Raw genomic sequence first — 22,890 nt, 5'->3', positions numbered from 1 at the left:
GGGAGGGAGGGAGAGTCAGAGTAGCTATACTAGTTTTAGAGCAGACATCAGGTCAAGGAAGATTATGAGGAATAAAGAGAAATATTGTATATGATAAAGGGATACATTATCAAGAAGACGTGACAATTATTAACATGAGTGCACCTGACAAGACAGTGTCAAAATACATGCAAAGTACATTCTCAGACCACAGTGGAATTAAACTAGAAAGCAATAACAGAAAGATAACTAGAAAATCTCAAAATGTTTAGAGATTAGGAAACATATTTCTAAATAACACATGGGTCAGATAAGTCCCAAGAAAAATGTAAAATTAAATGAAAATGAAAACATCACATCAAAATCTGTGGAATCCAATGAAATAAGTACTTAAGGTAAATTTATAGTGCTGAATGCATAGAAGAAAACTCTAGAGGCCAGGCATGGCGGCTCACATCTGTAATCCCAGCACTTTGGGAGGCTGAGGCAGGTGGATCATGAGGTCAGGAGTTCGAGACCAGCCTGGCCAACATGGTGAAACCCTGTCTCTACTAAAAATACAAAAATCAGCTAGGCTTGGTGGCACACGCCTGTAATCCTAGCTACTTGGGAGGCTGAGGCAGGAGAATCACTTGAACCTGGGAGATGGAGGTGGCAGTGAGCTGAGATCCACCACTGCACTCCAGCCTGGGTGACAGAGCAAGACTCCATCTCAAAATAAAAAAAAGAAGAGAAAAATCGAAAATCAATAATCTAAGCTTCCACCTTAGGAAACTAGAGAAAGAAGAACAATATCATCCTAAAGTAAGAAGAAGAAAATAAAAAATAAAAATTAGAACAGAAATCAATGACATTGAAAACAGGAAATAAAAAGAGAAAATTCAATGAAACCAAAAGCTGGTTCTTAGAAAACATCAATAAAATTGATAAACTTCTGTCAGGCTCACCAAGCAAAGCAAAGAGAAGACACAAATTAACTACTATTGGAAATGAAAGAGGAGACATCACTCTGATCCCATGGACATTAAAAGGATAGTAAAGACATATTATGAACAACACATTCGGCAACTTAGATGAAATGGACAAATTCCTTGAAAAATGAAAACTACCAAAACTCATGCAAAGAGAAATAATCTGAAAATTCTATATCTATTAGAGAAATTGAATCAATGACTGGCAACCTTTCAAAAAAGGAAGCACCTTTTTTGACATCGTCACATGCAGAGGTTGCAATTTTCAACCTCAGTATTTATCCCTGTTTTTATGTGTTCTAGTGTGTGTCTCTCCCACACCTGTGAGAAATTTGAGAGCTGGACAGTGCCTTACTCATACTAGTCAGGGCTCAGGACATGCTTGCTGAGTAAATGGATGGATGAGTAGACAGATCAATGGGATGAGTGGATGGATGAGTGGGTAAGTGGAATATCTTTCTGTTATTCCTTTCTAGTGGATGGTTTCACTGGTAATTCTACCAAGCATTTAAGGAAGGAATGAGCCTAATTCTCCATAGTATCTTCCAGGAAACAGAAGCAGAGGAAATACTTTCTAACTCATTCTATGAGGCCAGCGTTACTCTAATGCCAAAATGAAGTAAGACATTAAAAGGAAGAAAAAACTTGAGGCACTCTCCTTCCTGCCATCCTTTAGTCTCCTGTCATCCTTCACTTGGGAGGATGGAAGCCTCCCAGGTGGCCTTGCTGCTTCTGGACTCTCAGAAAAATCACCCTCCATCACACCAATCAAGTAATCTTTAGAAGATGCAAAAGTTGGCCATGTCATGCCTCCCACAGCTAAGAATGTGCCTATCTTTATGACATTCAAGGATCTTCAGCATCATAGCCTGCCCACCTTTTCAGCCTGCCTTGTATGTTATCTCTTCCCCCAGGATGCACTGAATATCATGCAGTTCCTGAAACACCCCATGTTCTCTTTTACCTCAATGTCTCTCTACTTGATCTGATATGAATTTGGAACACACACACAGCATGTATGTTAGTATACATGCATGCATGTACACACACACAGGCACAGACATCCTCACATGCAGAGGCTGCAATTTTCAACCTCAGCACTTATCCCTGTTTTTATGTGTCACAGTGTGTGTCTCTCCCACGCCTGTGAGAAATTTGAGAGCTGGACAGTGCCTTACTCATACTAGTCAGGGCTCAGGACATGCTTGCTGAGTACATGGATAGATGAGTGGACAGATGAATGGAATGAGTGGATGGATGAGTGGGTAGGTGGAAGGATGGGCTGATGGATGGGTGGATAGGTAAATGGATGGATGGGTTGGTGGATGGATAGGTGGATGGATGAATAGATGGATGGATTAGTAGATGAATAAGTAGAAGTATGGGAGTTGGATGGATGGATCCACTGATGGATTAATGGATGAATAGATTGGTGGATGGATGGATGAATGGATTAGTGGTTGAATGAGTGGATGAATGGGTGGGTGGGTGGATAGATGGATGGTGGATGGATTACTGGTTGGATTGGGTAAGTGAATGGGTGGATAGATTGGTGGATGAAAAGATGAATGAACAAACAGATGAATGAATTGGTGGGTGGATGGATGGATGGATGGATGGATGGATGGATGGATGGATGACTCTGGGAAAACAGGTGAGGCATTGCCCCTTACAGGAAGCGCTGGTGTGCTTGAAAGTTTCTGCCCCTTGGGAATAGGATGACTTCTTAGTTGAGTTCCCTTTGTCAAGCCCTGAGGCAGGTCAGTGTGACTGAGCTTATGGGGATCAGTGCCCTACCTAATCTCAGGGACCAGAATGGGGGTGACCTTCACCTGAGAAGACAAGGGTAAACTTCTAGTTCTGAAAGCCCTCCTCAAAGCTGCTGTGGGTCTGAAGCCACACCACTAACATGCATTTCTGTGGTGCCACTGAACTGGAGTATGGGTAGAGTGAGTAAGAATATGCTGAAAGGCAAGTGGGGAGGTGGAGGTGAGGGGAAGATTAAAGAATTGCTGGACCAGGATGGGGCTGGAGTGGGCAGGCAACTAAGTGCCAAGTTGTGTGCAGGGCACTTTCCACAGGTTCTCTCATTTGAGCCTCACAGCAACCCTGTGCTGTCCATGGAGACATCACACCTCACAGATGAGGAACCAGGGGTCCAAGAAGCAAAACTAACACTGAGACTCTGGCGTATGGGATACCAGCCCAGAAGGGGCACTGACACTGGAGGACTGACAGAACTTTTCCCACCAAAGGGGTCTGAGTGTTCTTCAGGCAGAAAGGACATCGGGGGCTGGGTGAGGGATGAGTAAGACTTGGAAGTTCTCCTATGCCACCAGCTGGCTGCCTATTCCCTACTCCCCAGAGCTGAGAGTGCCTGGCATGGAAGCCATCACTCAAAAACACGGGTTGGAAGGGCCGCCACCCAAAGGAGGCAAAGTCAACAGAGTCTGGATCTGGGCTGAACGCCCTGAATGTGGGGCTCGCCCAGGCTGGTCAGCGGGCCCCAGTTGGGCCCCAGAAAGGTCACTATAAATGGTCAGCCTTGGGGAGGGCGCCTGCCAGAGTCCAAGGATTCACAGGCTGAGTTGTCCTGGTATCATTACAAGCGCAGCACTTACTGGGCATTTACTGGGCCAAGAGCGCCACACACAATGCCCCTTCCATTGCACAATAAGCCCATGAGGCACGTATGATTATTTCCCATACTCATCAGTATTTGGAAAAACTGAGCCTTGGCATCAGTGGTGACAGGGCTGTGGCAGAGCCTGTGCACCCAACCACCAGGCCAGACAAGGTCCTGGGCGGGAGGAGAGGAAAAGAAAGGGGAGCTGCTCCCAGCAGAGCCTCGTTCTATGCTGCGGGGCAGTGCTTCACCCAGGTTATTTCATTTTCCCCAACTTGTCTCTCAGAGAGCTGAGGCCGCTCGAGGCTAAGTAACTTCCCAATGTCCCCCAACGGAAGGGTCTGATCTCATCCCAGTGTGCGGCTGCTCACCCAGGATGGGAGCCTGAGGAAGGAGGGGGCCCCTCAGCAGCACGGTGGGCCCACCCAGGAGGCCCGCTGCTGTATGTGGCCTCAGAGATGACCCTGCCTGCCCATGCACTGTGGCAAAGGGTAAACTGGTGCCACCATTTGTAGAAGATAATTTGATAACATCTATCAAAAATTTAAACACCTTTTGTCCATACAATCCCACTATTAGCAACATATCCTGCAAATATACTTGTAAAAGTTCATCAAGGTAGATGTACAGGCATTGATGGTAATAGCAAAAAATGGAAACAAAAACTCAACAAACCACCAATTGTCCAACAACAGAGGTCTGCTGGATTCAAGTTCAACCTTTGGGTAGAATACCACACAGCTCTTTAAAAAGTGTAGTTAGGGCCGGGCGCGGTGGCTCATGCCTGTAATCCCAGCACTTTGGGAGACTGAAGCAGACTGATCACAGGTCAGGAGATCGAGACCATCCTGGCTAACATGGTGAAACCCCGTCTCTACTAAAAATACAAAAATTAGCTGGACATGGTGGTGGGTGCCTGTAGTCCCAGCCACTCGGGAGGCTGAGGCAGGAGAATGGTGTGAACCTGGGAGGCGGAGCTTGCAGTGAGCTTATAGAGAGAGAAATATATATATATATAGAGAGAGAGGATACGTATATACATATATAGAGAAAGAGAGAGATGGAGAGAAATACTCTGGGGAGGTTATTATATTAAACTGTTAACTGTAATTTATTGGGGTGGAGAGTGGAAGGAGGGAAGAGACTTTTACTTCACACATGGCTCCTTTCTATCATGTCTGGCTTTTCCTTATCCATAGATTGCATTTGTTATTTATTTTACTGTCAACAGGGGTTGTCTGGGATATCTGAGCTTCCATCCCCGCGCAGACAGTGATGACCATCTGCACAGCCCGGCTGCTAAGCTCAGTGGGGAGCCACCATGGGAGAGGGGAGAGCCCAACAGAAAGGGCCCCCACACAGCTGCCAGGGAGGAACAGGAGGAGCTGAAAGCGGGGGCAGCCCCACTGTCAGTGGTGCTGGGGTTATCAGTGCATGCTAGAGAAAAAGGCTCCTGAGTCTAGATTTCAAGTCCCCTCCATTGCCCTCCTCCAGCCTGTCTCCACAGCCCAGGGCTCCCCATGAAGAAGGTCATGCCCCTCTTCTGGAAGGGAGTCTAACACCCACAGGACAACTCAGCATTCAGGGTAACGTCCACGAGATACCCTTCCCACGAATACCACGTGACTGACAGTGCCGGAGGTATATGTCCCTGAGAGACCTTCTCTGGCCTAGAGATGCAGTGCTCCTGGATCACCATGAGGGCTCCCTCCTCTTCTGCCCAGGCAAGCCCGGGGTAAGAATGTGAAACTCCAGTCCTCCATCCTGTCTTCTCCCAGTGGGCACAGGGCCCAGCCACCCCACTGCCAAATATCCTACAACATGTAACAATGTGGCTAGAGAAACCCAGCTTCCTCAGGAGGCAGTCAGCGATGGCAGGGCAGCCCAGGGAAGAGACCCTGTTCCAGAGAGCCTGGCTTAGCCCTTCCTGGGAAAGTCAGTGAAGGCAGGGTGCCCTGGAGAAGAACCTCTTCTAGGAGAATCTCTCCTCCCAGAAGGGCTCTGCTCCTCATCCAGAGGGGAAAAGTGGGGCTGGGGATTTGGCAAAGACCCTGCCTATCCTCTGCAGCATCACAAGATGAGCAAATTTGACTAAGTTTATCCCTCCCCACCACGTACACACACCTGACACCCACAACTGGGTTCAGGTGCCGTATGGCTCCTGTGTAGGTATGGGTGAGTGTCGGCCTGTTTAGCTTCTAGTCCAGCCTGCAGTTTTAGACCTGGTTCAACTGTTTCCTTCAGACTCCTTGATGCTGTTCCCCTCAATCAGAACTGAAATCTGACACCCTCTGCTACCAGTGGATCCTGTACAGCACTCGGTAATGACGTTTACTGCTTTGCACTAAAATGCTTGGCTTACACTTATTCAGAGGCAGTTCATCCTAAGCTGCACCTTTATGCTATGCTGTCAGTCTACCTGGAGACAGTATAGGAGAGACAGCTCCCGAGATGCCTCCTTCACTGTGGATACAGCATCAAGAAGATGACATTCACTGTGGGGACAGTCTTGGAGATACCCCTTTCACCAAGGAGACAGCCACAGAGACGCCTCTTTCACCATGGAGATGGCTCAGGAGAAGCTCCCTTCATTGTGGAGTCAGCCCAGGAGATGCTCCCTTCACTGTGGAGATAGCCCTGGAGATGATGTCATTCACAGTAGAGAGAGATATCCCACATTATAGATATGACCTATGAAAAGCCCTCCTTCATTTTAGAGCTAGCACCTGAGAAAACTTCCTAAGTTGTAGAGCTAGCCTGTGAGAACCCCCTTTCCTATATAGAGATAACCCTTGAGAAATTATTCTTCATTACAGAAACAGCCCTTGAAACACCCTCCTTCATGTAGATGTAGCTCTGCAGAAGCCCCCGTTCACTGTATAAGTGCCTTTTCAAAAACTCTCCCTCGTTTTAGAGGGAGGCCTGGAGAAACTTTCCTCTACTGTAGAGATAGCCTTTGAAAACCCTCATTCATCTGTAGGATGGTCCTTGAGAAATCCTGCTTTATTCTAGAGCTATCCCTTGAGAGGCCCCACTTCATCAGATAGAGCAAAAGCTCATTGGGCGCCCCCCCTCATTCTAGAAATAGCCCTTGAGGAATAGTTTTACACCGCTGGTGGGAATGTAGACTAGCACAACCACTATGGAGAACAGTAGGGATATTCCTTAAAGAACTACAATTAAACAATTAAACCTACTGTTTGATCCAGCAATCCCACTGCTGGGTATCTACCCAAACGAAAATAAGTCATTATACGAAAAAGACACTTGTGACCGGGCACGATGGCTCACGCCTGTAATCCCAACACTTTGGGAGGCCGAGGCGGGTGGATCACGAGGTCAGCAGTTCGAGACCAGCCTGGCCAACAAGGTGAAACCCTGTCTCTACTGAAAATACAAAAATTCGCTGAGTGTGGTGGTGGGCGTCTGTAATCCCAGCTACTCGGGAGGCTGAGACGGGAGAATCGTTTGAATCCAGGAAGCGGAGGTTGCAGTGAGCAAAGATCATGCCACTGCACTACAGCCTGGGCGACAGAGTGAGACTCCATCTCAAAAAAAAAAAAAAAAAAAAGAGAGAGACACTTGCACATGCATGTTTATAACAGCACAATTCACCATTGCAAGGATATGGAAGTAACCTAAGTGTCAATCAACTCACAAGTGGATAAAGAAAATCTGGTATACACACAGGATGGAATACTACTCGGCCACAAAAGCAACGAAATCATGTCTTGGGCAGCTACTTGGATGGAGCTGGAGGCCATTATTCTAAGTGAGGTAACTCAGGAATGGAAAGCCAAATATCGTATGTTCTCACTTACAAGTGGGAGCTAAGCTATGAGGCTGCAAAGGCATAAGAATGATACAATGGACTTTGGGGACTTAGAGAGGGGGAAGGCTGGAGTGGGGTGAGCAATGAAAGACCACACATTGAGTGCAATGTACACTGCTGTGGTGATGAGTGCACCAAAATCTCACAAATCACCACTAAAGAACTTATCCATGTAACCAAAAAACACCTGTACCTTAAAAACTATTGATTTTTTTTAAAAAACAAACAAACAAACAACCAAAAAATAGCCCTCGAGGAAGTCCTTACTCATTCCTTTTTATGATAGTCTTTGAGAAGCCCCTTTCATGTAGAGATAGCCTGTGAGGTGCCCTCCCTCATGTAGAGATGGTCCTTGAGAAATCTTCCTTCCTTTCCTACAAATAGCTCTTTAAAAACGCTCCTGAATTTACTGCTACAGCCAATGTCATTTTCTCCTTTTTTATCCCCTTCATGACATTGCAATCAGGAAAGCTGGTCTTCCCCTTGGAAACTGGCTTGTGCCTAACTTGAGAACATTAGTAATCTTTACTGCATAGTTTTGTGTGTGACTATCTGGAAGTTCAGAACAAATTTCGTGTCTATGCCTAGCAAATATATGGGATTTTCTGCTGTACATTTTGTTTACTAACCTTTTCCCAGCTGCAGTGTATTTTCCTATCTTCATTTCCCTATGTCCCAGCTTCTTATTTTATTTTTGATTCTGTTGTATTATAGGTATACGGTAAGCTGCCTCATATCACTCTGTTTTGTTTAGTATTTAGTATTTCAATAAGGCAGGGGATGGATGAAAGAGGAATTGATAGATATACTTGTGCATGAACCGCTGCACTGTGGTTCCTTTTCATAACCTCAGTACTCTGTCCCCAGCCCCCAGAACAGAGTAGGAGCTCAGAAAGACACTGTGCTGAAAGTTTTCCAGCACCTGCTCATTAGTTTGATCTGTAAAACAACCCTGTAAGATGAGTGATGCTACTTCATTTGACAGGTGAGGGAACTGAGGCTTAAGGTCCCACATTTGGTAGGTGACTGAGTCAAGATTTCTTGACTGAAGATTTCTGCAGGGCCAGGTGCAGTGGCTCATGCCTGTAATCCCAGCACTTTAGGAGGCCAAGGCAGGCGGATCACCTGAGGTCAGGAGTTCAAGACCAGCCTGGTCAACATGGTGGAACCCCATCTCTACAAAAATACAAATATTAGCTGGGCATGGTGGTGTACACCTGTAATCCCAGCTACTCAGGAGGCTGAGGCAGAAGAATTGCTTGAACCTGGGAGGCAGAGGTTGCAGTGAGCCAAGATCATGCCATTGCCCTCTAGTCTGGGCAACAGAGCCAGAGTCCATTTCAAAAAAAAAAAAAAGAAGATTTGAATCTGCAAATGTTTGGCTCCGAAGTGTTTGCTTATTCCACTTCACCTCTCTCTTAGCCTGATGAGCAAGACCCTCTAGGTTGCACTGTGCAATATGGTAGCCACTAGCCACATGTGGCTATTTATATTTAAATTAGCTGAATTAAAAATTCAGACCCTTGGGCCGGGTGCGGTGGCTCACACCTGTAATCCCAGCACTTTGGGAGGCGGAGACGGGCAGATCACGAGCTCAGGAGATCAAGACCATCCTGGCTAACACGGTGAAACCCCATCTCTACTAAAAATACAAAAACTAGCCAGGCGAAGTGGCGGGCGTCTGTAGTCCCAGCTACTCGGGAGGCTGAGACAGGAGAATGGCATAAACCCGGGAGGCAGAGCTTGCAGTGAGCTGAGATCCGGCCACTGCACTCCAGCCCGGGCGACAGAGCGAGACTCCGTCTCAAAAAAAAAAAAAAAAAAAAAAAAAGAAACCCCCCAGTTGAACTAGCCACATTTAAAGGGTTAAAAAGCCCTTTGGGGCTAGTGACTACCGTTTTGGACAGTGCAAAAGAGAATATTTCTATCATCATGGAACATTCTAGAGCATATCTTAACACTCCCCTCAACTGTATTTCATCCCTGCTAAGCGCCAACAGTGCCCAGGCCTTACTGGTACTTCCTTTGCTCTGTGTCTTTGCAGATGCCACTTCCTCCACCTGGAACATCCCCCGTTCCCCACCCTCATCCTCACGCCATCCTCCCCTCACAGCCTGCTGCATCCCTTCCCAACCCTACCTGTCCTCAGCCCCAGGACTGCCTCCTCTGACCACTCAGTGCCAGAGGTCTGTGCCTCTGGTGTACATGGGTCACTTTTCCTTTGCAGCCTCGCCTCCCCAGCTGGCAGTGAAGGATCACACTACACACTGCTGGAAAGGCAGGCAACAGAATCTACAATGATGCTGGATTTGAAAACTTGACTTCATTCTGAGCTCGTCTTCCGCCGCTAGCTACTCCATTCATTCATTCAGCTCGTGCCAAGTGTCCATTCTCTGCTGAGCCCTGGCACGTGCAGGAGATGGGAAAAAAAAACAAGGAAACCCAGCTCAGGCTCTCAAGGAGCTCACAGTCCAGTGGCCTTGGTCAAGTCCTTCCTTCTCCTCCTCCTCCTACTCCTCCTTCTCCTCCTATTATTTCTTCTTCTTCTTCCTCCTCTTCTTCTTCTTCTTCTTCTTCTTCTTCTTCTTCTTCTTCTTCTTCTTCTTCTTCTTCTTCTTCTTCGTTCTCCTTCTCCTTCTCCTTCTCCTTCTCCTTCTCCTTCTCCTTCTCCTTCTCCTTCTCCTTCTTCTTCTTCCTATTCCTCTTCCTCTGTAGAGATGGAGTCTCCCCATGTTGTGGGCTCCAGCAATCCTCCCACTTCAGCCTCCCAAAATGCTGGGATTACAGGCATGAGTCACCACCATGCCCAGCCTCCTTTGCCCTTCCTGATCTCTTCTGTGAAAAATGTGCTAGGATTCTGGCTTTCCTCCCTGAAAAGCTTGTTATGTGGACCAAGAATGGGGACACAAGCATCATTTAAATACATGTGTTAAGTAAAATGTATGGAGGTCATTGGTTTGGTCTGAGCTCCTACACAAGGCCAACAGGCCAGACCAAGATGGAGTCACTCATGCTGAAGTTCCACAGCACCAGGCCGAAATGAAGATTATCTGACCTTCCAAGAATTAGGAGAGAGACAACAGCTGGAGCCCCAGACAGGCCAGTTTCAGTGGGCATGATAGGGAAGTTCCCTCTGCTCTAGCGTTTACAAGGAAAATAACTTTGAAATGACTCATCCCCTTTTGTTTTCTGTTTCTCTCTGCCCTGTTCTGTCTATAAAGCCAAACTCCTCTGCTCGGCTCATCAGAACATTCATTGTATTCTGTAGAACGGGGTGTTGCCCGATTCTAGAATTGCAAATAAAAGCCAATTAAGATCTTTAAGCAAAATTTGTTATAATTTTATCTTTTGATGTATGTAAAACAGGAGGTAATAACAACACATACTTCTCATCCACAAAGCCCTGTGGAAGAGCTGTGGATGCAGCAGGCCCCAAGACAGCCGCCTGGGGAGTATTCTCTTAGAGTGGCATCTGAGGGACAGACGCAGGGCCCCTCGCAGGTCCAGGGAGATGGGGTGGGCTTCCTGCCCAAAGGGCTGATGAGCTGAGGGGTTCCTAACAATGATTCATTGAGGGTGTGTGTGAATCTCTGAACTAAAATCCTAAACAAAGTTCAGGGGTCTGAAAAATTAGAACCAAATTCAAGTCCAGGGTTACAAAGTAGAGCCTGAAGGGGAGGCCTCGTCATGCGAAATTTGGGGGATATGGGTTGGGGGCCCCACACCCACCAGCTGTCTGCACTGGGCCTGCTCTCATGATCTCTGTGTCTCAAGTTTCGTCCTCTGTGAAATGGGGATGGCACACACACCACCTGGACAGCTCAAGGGGGACAGCCCCTGTGAGCCCCAGCGCAGTCCCTCTCCTCAGCCACCTCTTCCCCACTACCCCACCCCACCCCAGGCCTGTCCTGCCTCTCCCCAGGGCCCTAGCCTTCCAGAGGCGATGAGTCAGTTGCCCAAGGTACAGGGGTACGGCGGATGAGCCTGGGCTTTGGAGTCGAATCCAGCTCTGCTTCTTCCTGTGGGCACCTTCACTTCCATGGTCGTCAGTCTCTGTGGCCATAAAATGGAGGCAATTCCACCACTGTGGTGCGAGGACACAGTGGGATGTCACACACGGCACAGCTGACATCTGGCAGGGGCTCATTATGGGACCCAGGCTATCCCTGACGTCCCATGATTCCACAGTGAGGCCCTCCAGCTGTGAGGAGGCTTCAGGGTGGCAGCCTTGGCACCTGCTGTTCCCCTCCTGCAGGGGATTTGCCCTTCTACAGCAGAGGGCTAGAGAGCTTCTCCCCCTCCTCCTCCTCAGCCCCCCGGGGGCTGCCTTCAGCCCGATGGACTGAGTCCCCTGTTGCGGTTTCTGGTTTCCAGGCTCCTGAAGGGCTTCTCCATTCTCTATCCCTCAGACCTGTTCCATCTTATTTCCAGGGGACCTATGTCTTGGACCTACTTCCTGCCCAGCAACCCTCTTCGGAGAGGTGACCCCCCCTCCCCACTGGCAGACACGTGCCCCCAGCACGCCCTTACCTTGTCAGGATGAGAATTCCCTCCACCCTGGGCACCCTGAAAGAGCCAGGAAAGGAGTCAGTGCTGGGACTCCGGGTGTGTCAGGGAGTAAGGGACAGAGGAAGAGGAGGTAGGGCTCCAAGAGGAAATGACCGGGAGCACTCTGGGCCCACGTAATTTATTACAGGACTTTGTCCCTGGGCTCCAGGTACTTCCACTCCCACACGCCTCCCTCAGCCCCAGCTGGCAGAGCCTCATGATGTCTGCTCTTTACCCCAGGCCCCTTCTGCCGAGCAGCCATGCATGCTGCCCGGAGGCCACCAGGGTTTGCAGTCTGCGCACCTGCTCTGGCCAGCAGCCAGATCCCATGGTGACAATCAGCTGACCATCCAGGGGGCTCAGCATCTTCCCAGGTGCTGCATGGCAGGAGCTCTGCCCCCAGGCACCCCAGGCTCTAATTGAGGGTGGTAGTATAATATGAAATTACAGTATATTTGGTCCTTGTTCCCAGTTGGTGTCACAGAACTCCTAAAACCCTTAGAATTTCCCGAGTGATCGCGGGGCGCGGTGGCTCACGCCTGTAATCCCAGCACTTTGGGAGGCCAAGGTGGGCGGATCGCAAGGTCAGAAGATCTAGACCATCCCAGTTAACACAGTGAAACCCTCATCTCTACTAAAAATACAAAAAAAAAAAAATCAGCTGGACGTGGTGGCAGGTGCCTGTAGTCCCAGCTGGAGGCTGAGGCAGGAGAATGGCACAAACCCGGGAGGTGGAGCTTGCAGTGAGCAGAGATCGCGCCACTGCACTGCAGCCTGGGTGACAGCGAGACTCCATCTCAAAAAAAAAAAAAAAAGAAAAAAATCCCGAGTGATCATCTCATAATCAGGTTTGATAACACCTGAAGTTATGCTGAGGAGGTGACCATGTGGGGGCCCTACCTAGCCTCAGCATGAGGTCAGTCACCAGAAAGACCTAGTGAGTACAGGGTTGGAACTTTCAGCCCCGCCTACTGACCTCGGGGAAGGTAAAACTCTTGAACAAGATTTGATGAGCTTCCACACATCTGAGGTCCCTGGGGGGTGGCATGCGGGAGAGGGCATGGAAGCTCCATGCCGTTCCCACACAACTCACGTGAGCCTGTTTACTCGGCTGCTCATCTGTAATCCTTTGTAAAATCTTTTCCCAGGAACTGGTCAATGTGAGTGCTGTCCTGAGTTCTGCGAGCCGTCCTAGCAAATCCAACCGGAGGAGTGGGGTGTGGGAACCCCGATTTATAGCCAATTGGTCAGAAGTATAGATGGCAACCTATGACTTGAGACTGCATTTGAAGTGGGGCAATTTTGTGGGACTGAGCCCTTAACCTGTGGGATCTATGACTCCAGGTTGACAGTGTCCGATTGAATTGAATTATAGGACATCCAGTCAGAGTCTGCTGGAGAACTGCTTGGACACCTGGTCAAGAGAGTGTTCTGTGTTGAGTGTGAAAGGAGCATACACCTGGGGCATGTCTGGGGCCATCAGGAAGCCTTAGAGACAAAGGCCATCAGACAACAAGTTTCCCAGGAGGGTCCCTGGCAACAAACTGGGCAGGCTCGGGCTGGCACTTGATCAAGGGGGCTTTGGGCTTGAGGCAAATACAGACTGTTTGGAAGGGAAGTGCATCTGGCAGTGGGCCCTGGGAGGGGTTGGACTGGAGGGGCCAGGCAGTCCCTGGAAATGAGCATGAGGGCAAGGGGAGCTCATTTATGCAAGGCTTTGAAGGCGGGTGGATAATAGGGGCAGGGAGTTACCTGCTCAGCCACAGGCCTTGTGTTGGGTAAAAAAAGGGGTCTTGGTCATCCTTACCGTTGGCCCAACTAGAGCCAATCAGATTCCTTCCTTTTCCTTGGACTTGGAGGCACTCGGGAACTGCAGGCAGAAATGTGGGAATGAGCCATTGTCTTTTAGAACAGAGGTCAAGGCAGGGTGGCAACCCTGAACGTGGACCTTTTGCGGGGACACAGACAAAGCAGTGGTGAGAGAGAAAAGGAGAGGTGGAGACCCAGTGGCCCCAGAGACAGGAGGGAACCCCCGACGTCTCAGTTTCCTATACCATCTGTGGGTGGGCTCCGTGGAGTTTCCGTCTATTAAATGCTCTTTTTGTTGACATGGCTTGAAGGAATTTCTGTATCTTCAAAGCAAATGACCCATGCCAAAGACCAGGAACCGAGTTGGGAGATCCCTTGAAGGACCACTTGGAGGGAGCTGCGTATTCCGAGTCTTTCAGGCAGTCCCCTGTCCCGCCTGTTCCCCCGAGAACAGCCCCCCATGCTCTGCCCCTGTTCTGACTAGCCTCCTGCTCCCTAAAATGTCGTCCAGTTTCTGGGTCCACACTCAGCTTTTTTGAGCTACATGCTGCAGGTGGTTTCTCGGGTTTAGAAAGGTACCATTTAGCTCCTCTAGGTCTGACACTGCTGCTCCTGGCAGCTCCCAGAGATGGTGAATCCCTCATTCTGGGGCTGAGACTGAGTTCTATTAGGACCTTTTCTACTGCCCTCATGCAAGAAAATATTGGGACAGAAAATCTGTGTGGACCAAAACAATCTGTAAGACGTTCCCATCCAGTTCTCACCTTATGCAAAATTGGACAGAAACACATTTTAGATACTGATGCGCTATTCTCTGTCTCTCTCTCTTTTATGTTACACATTATATCACGAGAACTTTCTGACACTGTACCAAACTTTTACCATTGGTCTTTAGAAACGGTGTGACAGTCTGTCACACACGTGCCCCATCATTTGTATACCCATCCTCCCTGGGTGGACACTGGGAGGTACCCAATCCTTTGCTATCACACACAACACTGCAATGAACATATCTGTGCTCTCGGCCTTATTTGTATTTTGTCATTAAGGAAGATTCCAGAAGGGGAACTTATGAAACAGTGGGCATGAATTTTTGGTTGCCAGTCTTTCTCAAGTAGCATGCCAAGTCCTCCCTCCCAGTCAAAACTGCGCCTATGATTGCAAAGACCTGGTCTGATTGCTGTGTGAGTTGGTGCAAAGGGGGACACCCTGAGGCATGGTTCTCCTGGAGCCTTAGGCTTTCTATAGCCAAGGGACCCCAAGCCCTGGAAATCAAGAAGATGGGTTGGGGAAAGGCAGGACAGGCTCTTCCTGGTAACACGGGTGACCAGGCTTGGCTGTCTCCCAGCCCAGTGCTACTTCCACAATGAGTGTAGTGCTGATTTCCCAAGATGGGAATATTCTGCTAACCTTTAAAAATACGTTTGTGAGCTGAGCTGAAATGTGCCCATGGACAACCTGTGGTTCATTGCATTCCTGTTAGTGACCAAGCCCATTATAGCGTCATCACAGCTACTGACACAGAGCGAGCCTTTCGCTTCAGCTCTACCAGCGTATCATAGAGCTACCTGAAGTCACTTGCTTACAGCGGCCCTAATCTTCTCATCTAGCCTACAGCAGCCAAATTATCCGTTAACCCTATGAAACAGTAAGGTTGGCAGCATAGACCTCCGCGACTGAACTAGTCTTTAGAACATTTTTGAATTCTCAGTCTCAGAAAGAGCTAGCATGTGATGAGGATTTTCTCTGTGCTGGGCTCTTTGCTTGTACCATCTCACTCAACCCTCATCAAACCTTAACAAATGAGGGGTGTTTCTCCTCATTTCATAGCAAGGAAGTTAAAGTCAAAGAGGTTATGAAACTTGCTTAGGCCACACGGCCAAAAGTGGCAGAGGTGCAGTTTGAATTAGGGTGTACCTGACCCCATGGCCCGTGCTTATTGGGATGCATTACACCACGCCAACCCTCAGACAAACCAGACACCCTCCTTCCTCACCCCAGTGATGCATGAGACATCCTGCGTTCAGAGATTTTCAAAAAAAGGTGTTTCCCCAACTTGCTGGCCCCAGCCCAGGGATTGAAAGGCCTTTCCCATTTTGTTGCCTTAGTTTCTGAGACGTTGGGGCAATGGAATATCTGGGAAGAGAAGCAAGGCTTAAATGCTTCCCTGGAACCACAGCTGTGCACAGTACAAGAGAGTAGATCACAGGGCACATTCTGTCCTGTAGTTCAGGGTTTTTCAGTCTTGGCACTATTAGCATTTTGGACTAGATTATTCTTTGTTGGGGGATGAGAGGCATTGTCCTGTGTACTGCAGAACATTTAGCACTAGTTATGCCCCCACCCCTAGTGGTGACAAATCAAAATGTCTTAGACATTATTGCCAAATGTCTCTGGGGGACAAAGTCCCAGTTGGGAACCAATATATAGTTCACAGGCCCAGGTGCCGTTGGAGGCTGGGGGAAAGAGGAGGCCAACAAAGACCAGAACAAATGTCCTCCCAGAAGAGGTGACCCTGACCCTTGGGCTCCTTCAATGGCAGGAAGATGTGGCTCAGAGGGAGGGTGCAGGGAAGATGAGTGCTTCCTGGAGGATCTTGGTTCTGACATGCCAAGGAGATGACTGTGTCATCAGGAAAACTCAGGTATTTCTTCCTCCTGGAACAGCAGCTTCAAGATAGCTGCTCCTAGACTGGGAAGGTCTTGAATCCAAAGTCCTGAAGGGCCAGCTAGGCATCCACAGTCTCAGCCCAGGAGGAAAGAACTCATTTCTAGTGGTGCTTTTTGTCACCATAAGCCCTCTGAGGAATCTACCCAGAGATTTGTCCAAGGCAGCAAGAGGGGGAAAGTAGGGGCACAAAATGAAAAGGTCACCTCCTCCTCTCTAGAGGGCTTTGGGCATCCAGCAGATAAATCTGTCTTAGGCCCTGGCATTTAAACCCAGGTCACTGGCTATAAACATGGGACCTCTGTCCCATGACCAGCGTTAATGGCATATCCTGATGACTAATCTTATTGCCTTGGGGAGATTGAGACACTGATAAGGAAAAGCAAAACTTGCGTACGTGTCAACTCAATAAACTAAATACATGATGTTAATAATGCTAATTATGATGATAGTAATACTTCGCCTAGCTCTTGGAAGAGGTTGAGAGTGAGAGGCTTAGGCTCACCGCTAAGAACTTCATTTCTGGCCGGGCGCGGTGGCTCAAGCCTGTAATCCCAGCACTTTGGGAGGCCGAGACGGGTGGATCACGAGGTCAGGAGATCGAGACCACCCTGGCTAACACGGTGAAACCCCGTCTCTACTAAAAAATACAAAAAAAAAAACTAGCCGGGCAAGGTGGCGGGCGCCTGTAGTCCCAGCTACTCGGGAGGCTGAGGCAGGAGAATGGCGTAAACCCGGGAGGCGGAGCTTGCAGTGAGCTGAGATCCAGCCATTGCACTCCAGCCTGGGTGACAGAGCGAGACTCCGTCTCAAAAAAAAAAAGAACTTCATTTCTGGGAAAAGAAGTACTGGGGTGGATTTCTTACCCTTGCCTAGAATGCTGCATGTCCACCAAGATCACTTTCCTTTTCTTCTTGGTCCCACAGTGGACATATTCTTTCCTGCCTCACTCACAATTAGAAGGGGCCATGGAATGAGAGTAGGTGAGATGCTCCAACTCCAGATTAGGCTCATTAAAATGTCCTGCACCTTTCTACATACTCTCTTCTCCCATCTGCTGGTGGCATGCAGAGCATCCAGGAGGGGCTTCTGAGGCCCTGGGAAATGGTGGAGCCACAATATGGAAAGAGCCTGGATCCCTGAATGACTGCTAGGAGCAGAGTGCAACCTCCACCTCACCACTGACCCCACTGCCCATTGACAAGAGGAAGAAATAAACTATTATCATGTCAAGCCACTGAAATTTGTTGATGTTGTTATAACAACATAAGTACACGGTAGACTGTTAGCTTACCATGATTGAAATACTATCTTTCCATCCAAATCGGCCTTTATCCTTCAAATATCACCTCAAGCGCCCTCCCCCAAGAAGCCAGCCTGATTGTTCACTCTAGCCTCACCCTCCTTTTAATTCCCATGGTACTTGTTACCCACATCACACAATTCACCTCTTAGCATTTTCCTTTTTCAAAGCAGTACTTCCTAATGAATTATAAGCTTCTCAAGGCAGGAATCATGTGTTGGTTTTTTGTATCTTCACAATGCCTAATAATAATGATAATAGCTAACATATATATTGCTAATCTTAAATAATAAGATGCATAAAATATGATTACACATAGAGTTTATTTGAGTGGGCGGATAGCCACCTAGGAGACCTCAATTCCAAACGAATGGGTTCAGCGTTCCAAAGTGGAGAGGTTAAATTTTACTTGTACAGAGAGAGACAGAAAAATTTTAGCAGGATTATAACTTTTCCATACAAGACAGTGCACGTTACAGTGATTTGATTGGTTACAGGATGCTGCATCCCAATGAAGATGACATTATTACTCTGTAGGAGGGGGAGTGATCTGAGGGGGTTTTATCTCTGGTACCACTTAGTCTCAATTGTTTACAGGGAGAAAAACGGCAGAAGTTGCAGCTGCATGACATGTGACTCAGGCTGCATAGTCACATTCCTCTGAAGACTCAGAACAATTTAAGTTCCAACAGCTTTCAGTTTGAATTATTTGGCTGGGTGCAGTGGTTCATGCCTGTAATCCTAGCACTTTGGGAAACCGAGGTGGGTGGATCACCTGAGGCCAGGAGTTCAAGACCTGCCTGGTCAATATGGTGAATCCCCATCTCTACTAAAAATTCAAAAAATAGCCAGGCGTGGTGGTGCACACCTGTAGTCCCAGCTACTCAGGAGGCTGAAGCACGAGAACTGCTTGAACCCAAGAGGTGAAGGTTGCAGTGAGCCAAGATCAGGCCACTGCACTCCATCCTGCTGTGCTCCAGCCTGGGTGACAGAGCAAGACTTCATCTCAAAAAAAAAACAAAAGTTTGAATTATTTAATTTCACAATATTCTGTCCCAGGAATCATTTTATATATATATATTATATATATATATCATGTTTAATATTATACATATAATATATATAACATATTATATAATTATGTATGTGCATTTAGCTTCATGACAACTCTGTGACATAAATGGTACTGTTATCCCCAACTTATAGGTGAGGACGTTGAAGCACAGAGAGGTTCAGCAACTTGCTCAAGGTCACACAGCTAGTAAGTTTCGTTTGTGTCTTCCCTGGTAGGGCTTGCTAGTGGCTCAAGCATAAGAAGCTGGGTCAGACTTAGAGACGTGGCTTCTTTGACATAGAAAAAAGCTAAGAAGACTTGAAACCTGATTCAACCCTCTCATTTGATACATGTGGAAACTGAGGCTCATAGAAGGCTGGTAGCTTGTCCCAGCTCACCAAGTACAATAAGCCCAGCGATAGGGCCACAACCTAGGGCTCTAAGCCCCCAGTCTACAGCTCTGATGGTGCCAGGCTGTTGTTTATATTATTTGGTCTCTTGCTCCCTTACGTGTTCAGCAGATGGCAGTGTCTTCAGAGTGTCTCCAAATAAATCTTACATTCACTTAGAGAATGCAGCGTCTCTGGGTTATCTGTTAAGGGAGGAAGCATTGTGGACAGCTGCAAGTTTGCCTCTCCATCCTTCTCTGTCCTTAGCACCCTTGGTGTGGGAAACAGCCTCTCTTCTGGGTGCCTCCCAATCACCGCCATGGGCCAACTGCACTGGGGTGGGGTGTGAGGGGTAGGGAGATGGCAGTCCTGAAAATGTAAGGCAGCCAAGACTCAGAAAGACACATCTGTGCCGATACAGAATTTCTCTACCAGGATCCAGGAGGGACAGCCAGCTGGTAGGAAGGAGCTCTGGGAACTCTCGGTAAGCTGTGTTTACACTGACAAGCACACTGCTTTAACTAAGGCTCTGTATTCATTTGAAAGACGTGTCCTGTCTTACTAAATTGTTGACTTTCTGAGTACAAAAATTAGATCTGATGCTTCTTTGCAGCCTTCTAGAGCTAAGAATATTGTTGTGTGTCCAGAGTGTTTCTATCCATTCTCCAAACCACCAGTACAGTTAGATTTAACACTAAAATTCAGTAATTATCATCTGGCAATTGCATTGTTTATAACCCAACCACTTTCCTGACTGTTGGACTTACATCTCTGGTGAAACTAAAAGGTTCTCTTCCACTGACACTCTTCCTGGAATTTTGATCTTTGAATCCTGCTCCATTTACATAGGTGTACTCTCCATTTACACAGGTGTACTCTCACCTCTAGAAGAGGGCTTAGAGCCTTGATATCTTCTATCAAGTGATTTGGTGTCGGTCGGGCATTGCTCATTCTTTGTTCTTTTGATTCTCAAGACTGCCTGAGAAGATGTCATTCCCACAGCTGAAAATAAGGAATTTGGATTCAATGCTGTTTCCACCACATTGGAAAAGAATATCCGTGAACTCTCTTGCAGGAAAATGGGAATTTCCAGAGAGAAACCACTTCTCCCCTTTCTTCTCTTCCCACGTCCTCTTCAGGAGCCTATAATTGGGCTCTGCCAGCATACTCTAACTGGCTTAACGAAGAGTCAGACATCTGTAGTAGTAACAAAACGCTCTTTTTCTACATGTCTACACCTCCTGGGGAGTCTTTGCTTAAACCTCTACTGGCCCGCCTCTGATCAAAAGTCAAGAATGTTCCCCTCCCTGTCCAAGACTAAAGTGAATAAGTAAGGAAATAGATTTTACTCAGCCTATTTCAACAGGGAGAGCACTTCAGACATGATCAGTGTCTTGGCAGCGCAGTTTTGCCTTTTATAGGGAGGAAGGTGGGATGATTGACAGTTGGGATTGTTTTGCAATCAGGATAAGTTTCAGTCAGGTGAACAGAAAATGTTCTCTGTGTCTAACTAGTTTGGGGTCGGGGGAGTGTTCTAATCTCAACTAATTACTCGGTATCATCAGCGGGAATTTGTCTGTCTGGCTTTATTAATAGGCTCAGAATAAAGGGGAAAGGTCTCTGTTTGGCCTTGTCACAGGCAAACAAGGGGGTCATCTGCACGCGTTTTATCTGAGTCACGTGGAGATGGGTTCTTCACAGTGTGCCGTTCCAGAAACACAAATAGATGAAGGGGTTTCTTAATCACCGCTGTTTTCTAGGAACACAGCGCTCAGGAAAAGTTCAACTTCACCTTTCTCGTTGTTTCATCAGGGGAACCCTTCTGGAAGCAAAGATGTGTACTTCTTACTGCTGGCCAAATGGCTTCTTAACAAGGAAATTAAATCGTTGTTTAGAATGAAAGAGAGGAAGACGCTGGGAGAGGAGGCGCTGTGGCTCGCGCCAGTTGGTAACGCATCACAGCTCGCGGTCGTCATACTACAAGTCCCAGGGAGCAACTCCCGCTTTCTCGCCTACTGCGGGCGGGAACGAGGCGCCCCAGGGCCTGACGGGAACCACAGTGGTTTGGCTGAATGACGGAAAAGTCATTTGAGCGGGTCTTCGTTTTTCGGAAGAGTATCTCAGAAGCTCTTCAAACAAGGCACGGACACAGAATCTAGAAAATGATAAAGAATCAATGATAACGTTATTTCCACGGGGGCCAGACCGGGATCCACCCGAAGAAGGTATTTAATTAAAGCCCGAGCTCCAGTCAGTTTTCCCAGGAGTCTCCTTTCCGGCCGTGCCTTGCGTCATTGCTGTTGCGTCTTCTCATTGGCCGGTTGACGGGTTGCCGCGCCTGCGCGCTGCATTCCTTTGAGGGTCGTGGGCAGACGCCATTTTGGCCCCAGCGGTGCTTCTAGGAAGTGGAGCGCCGGCTCGCGTGCCTGCGTGCCTGCGTGCCTGCCCGCCTGCCAGCCTGCCAGCCTGCCTTCGCTTCCAGGTCAAAGCATTCGCCGTTGCCGCTGCCGCTTTCTTACTCTCCGCACCCGTTAAGTTCTCCGGTCGGGCGGGAGTCTCTGAACACTCAGCCGCGCCTTCCGGGGTCACACCGCCTGGAAGGAGGTGACGGGGGCGGCGCGGGGCGCGGACACTCCCCGCTGAGAGTCCGCCTGCCATGGACTCGGAATATTACAGCGGCGACCAGTCAGGTGGGGCAGGGACCTGGGGGACCGGGCTGGGGGGCGGAGCAGTTACTCGGCGGGGGTCGGCCTGGCACCCCGCGGGTGGGGGCAAGGAGGCCCCCGAAACCTTCCCTCCCGCGACCCGGCCCGAGGAGGGCAAGAGCCCACTGACCGGCTGCAAGCCTCGACGCTAGAACGCTGGAGACGGGATTCTGGTGGGAAAGCTTTCTTCTGAATCGGTGAAGGTTTTTGCTGAAATTGGGAAGTCACTTTCGTCTATTAAGCTCCTATTGTGTGCAAAGTGCTAGGGAAGGAGAGGTATTTTTTGTTAAGAGTTTTCAGTAGTTCAGTAGTTGGAGAATCCAAGGGGCGATGGGGCGGGGGATCCTTCCTACACTTTTCACTCCTAGTTGGGAGTGGTTTAATCTTGGCTGCAACACCGGACATAAGTGCAGGGCGCATGTTTCAGTTGCATGCATAGAGTAAGGAGTGCACTTCTGGCACTTGTGATTTTTGTGCCTTTCTTCCACCTTGAGATCGTTCCTCTTTCTCCTCACCGAAGTTTAGGCTCCTTTCTTTACTGTTTGTTTATTCTGTAAACTCTTACTGGGGCCCACTCTGCTGGCACGGTGTTCGGCACCGGAGATTAAGGATAAGTGAAGCAGAACCTGGTGTGGGAAACACGTTGCGTTTGCTTTCCCTTTGTGTGCTAGTTATATTGGGGGTTCTGCCTCAAAAGTTCTTAAATACACCCACTGTGTACCCACAAAAATTGAAAATTAAAAAAAAATTTTTTTTTTAAACTTGAGTTCTTAATAGTTTAAGCGTTAAGCTCTTTACTGTTTTGAGTTCATTGCTTTTCCTTACATAGGACAGTGAATTGTAATGACTGCAAAGGGTTTTCCAAGCATGCACTGCTTAAGAACACCTTCCTAAGCCAGGTGCGGTGGTTTATGCCTGTAATCCCAGCACTTTGGGAGGCATAGGCGGCCAATGGCTTGAACCCAGGAGTTCGAGACCAGCCTGGGCAACATAGACCAACACCACCC

The 22,890-nt window shown here is 48.2% G+C and overlaps 2 protein-coding genes across 6 annotated transcripts in view; one reads left to right on the top strand and one right to left on the bottom strand.

Moving 5' to 3' along the window:
* MYO7B (myosin VIIB) overlaps positions 1–12,054 on the bottom strand; it is a 113,835-nt gene extending 101,781 nt beyond the window's left edge. Inside the window, 1 exon segment of the mRNA XM_017877371.1 lies at positions 11,939–12,054. The gene's annotated coding sequence lies outside the window, so the exon portion shown is untranslated.
* An 8,703-nt stretch (positions 12,055–20,757) lies between these two features.
* Positions 20,758–22,890, top strand: part of IWS1 (interacts with SUPT6H, CTD assembly factor 1) — a 49,559-nt gene continuing 47,426 nt past the window's right edge. For 4 of the 5 annotated variants that reach the window (XR_001886618.1, XM_017877342.1, XM_017877344.1 and 1 more), the window contains exon 1: positions 20,758–21,403. Coding sequence is in view for 4 of the 5 variants with exons in the window: in XM_017877342.1 (XP_017732831.1) it covers positions 21,355–21,403 (49 nt within the window). In the remaining variant the exon portion in view is untranslated. Of the gene's footprint in view, positions 21,404–21,451; positions 21,869–22,890 lie in introns of those variants that run through there. The other variant, XM_017877345.1, reaches the window with a different exon arrangement.

Source organism: Rhinopithecus bieti, unplaced genomic scaffold (assembly GCF_001698545.2).
Source record: "Rhinopithecus bieti isolate Rb0 unplaced genomic scaffold, ASM169854v2 scaffold_10223, whole genome shotgun sequence".
Lineage (NCBI taxonomy): Eukaryota > Metazoa > Chordata > Mammalia > Primates > Cercopithecidae > Rhinopithecus > Rhinopithecus bieti.
The sequence above is the reverse complement of the archived record's forward strand: the minus strand, read 5'-3'. Positions and strand labels throughout refer to the sequence as shown.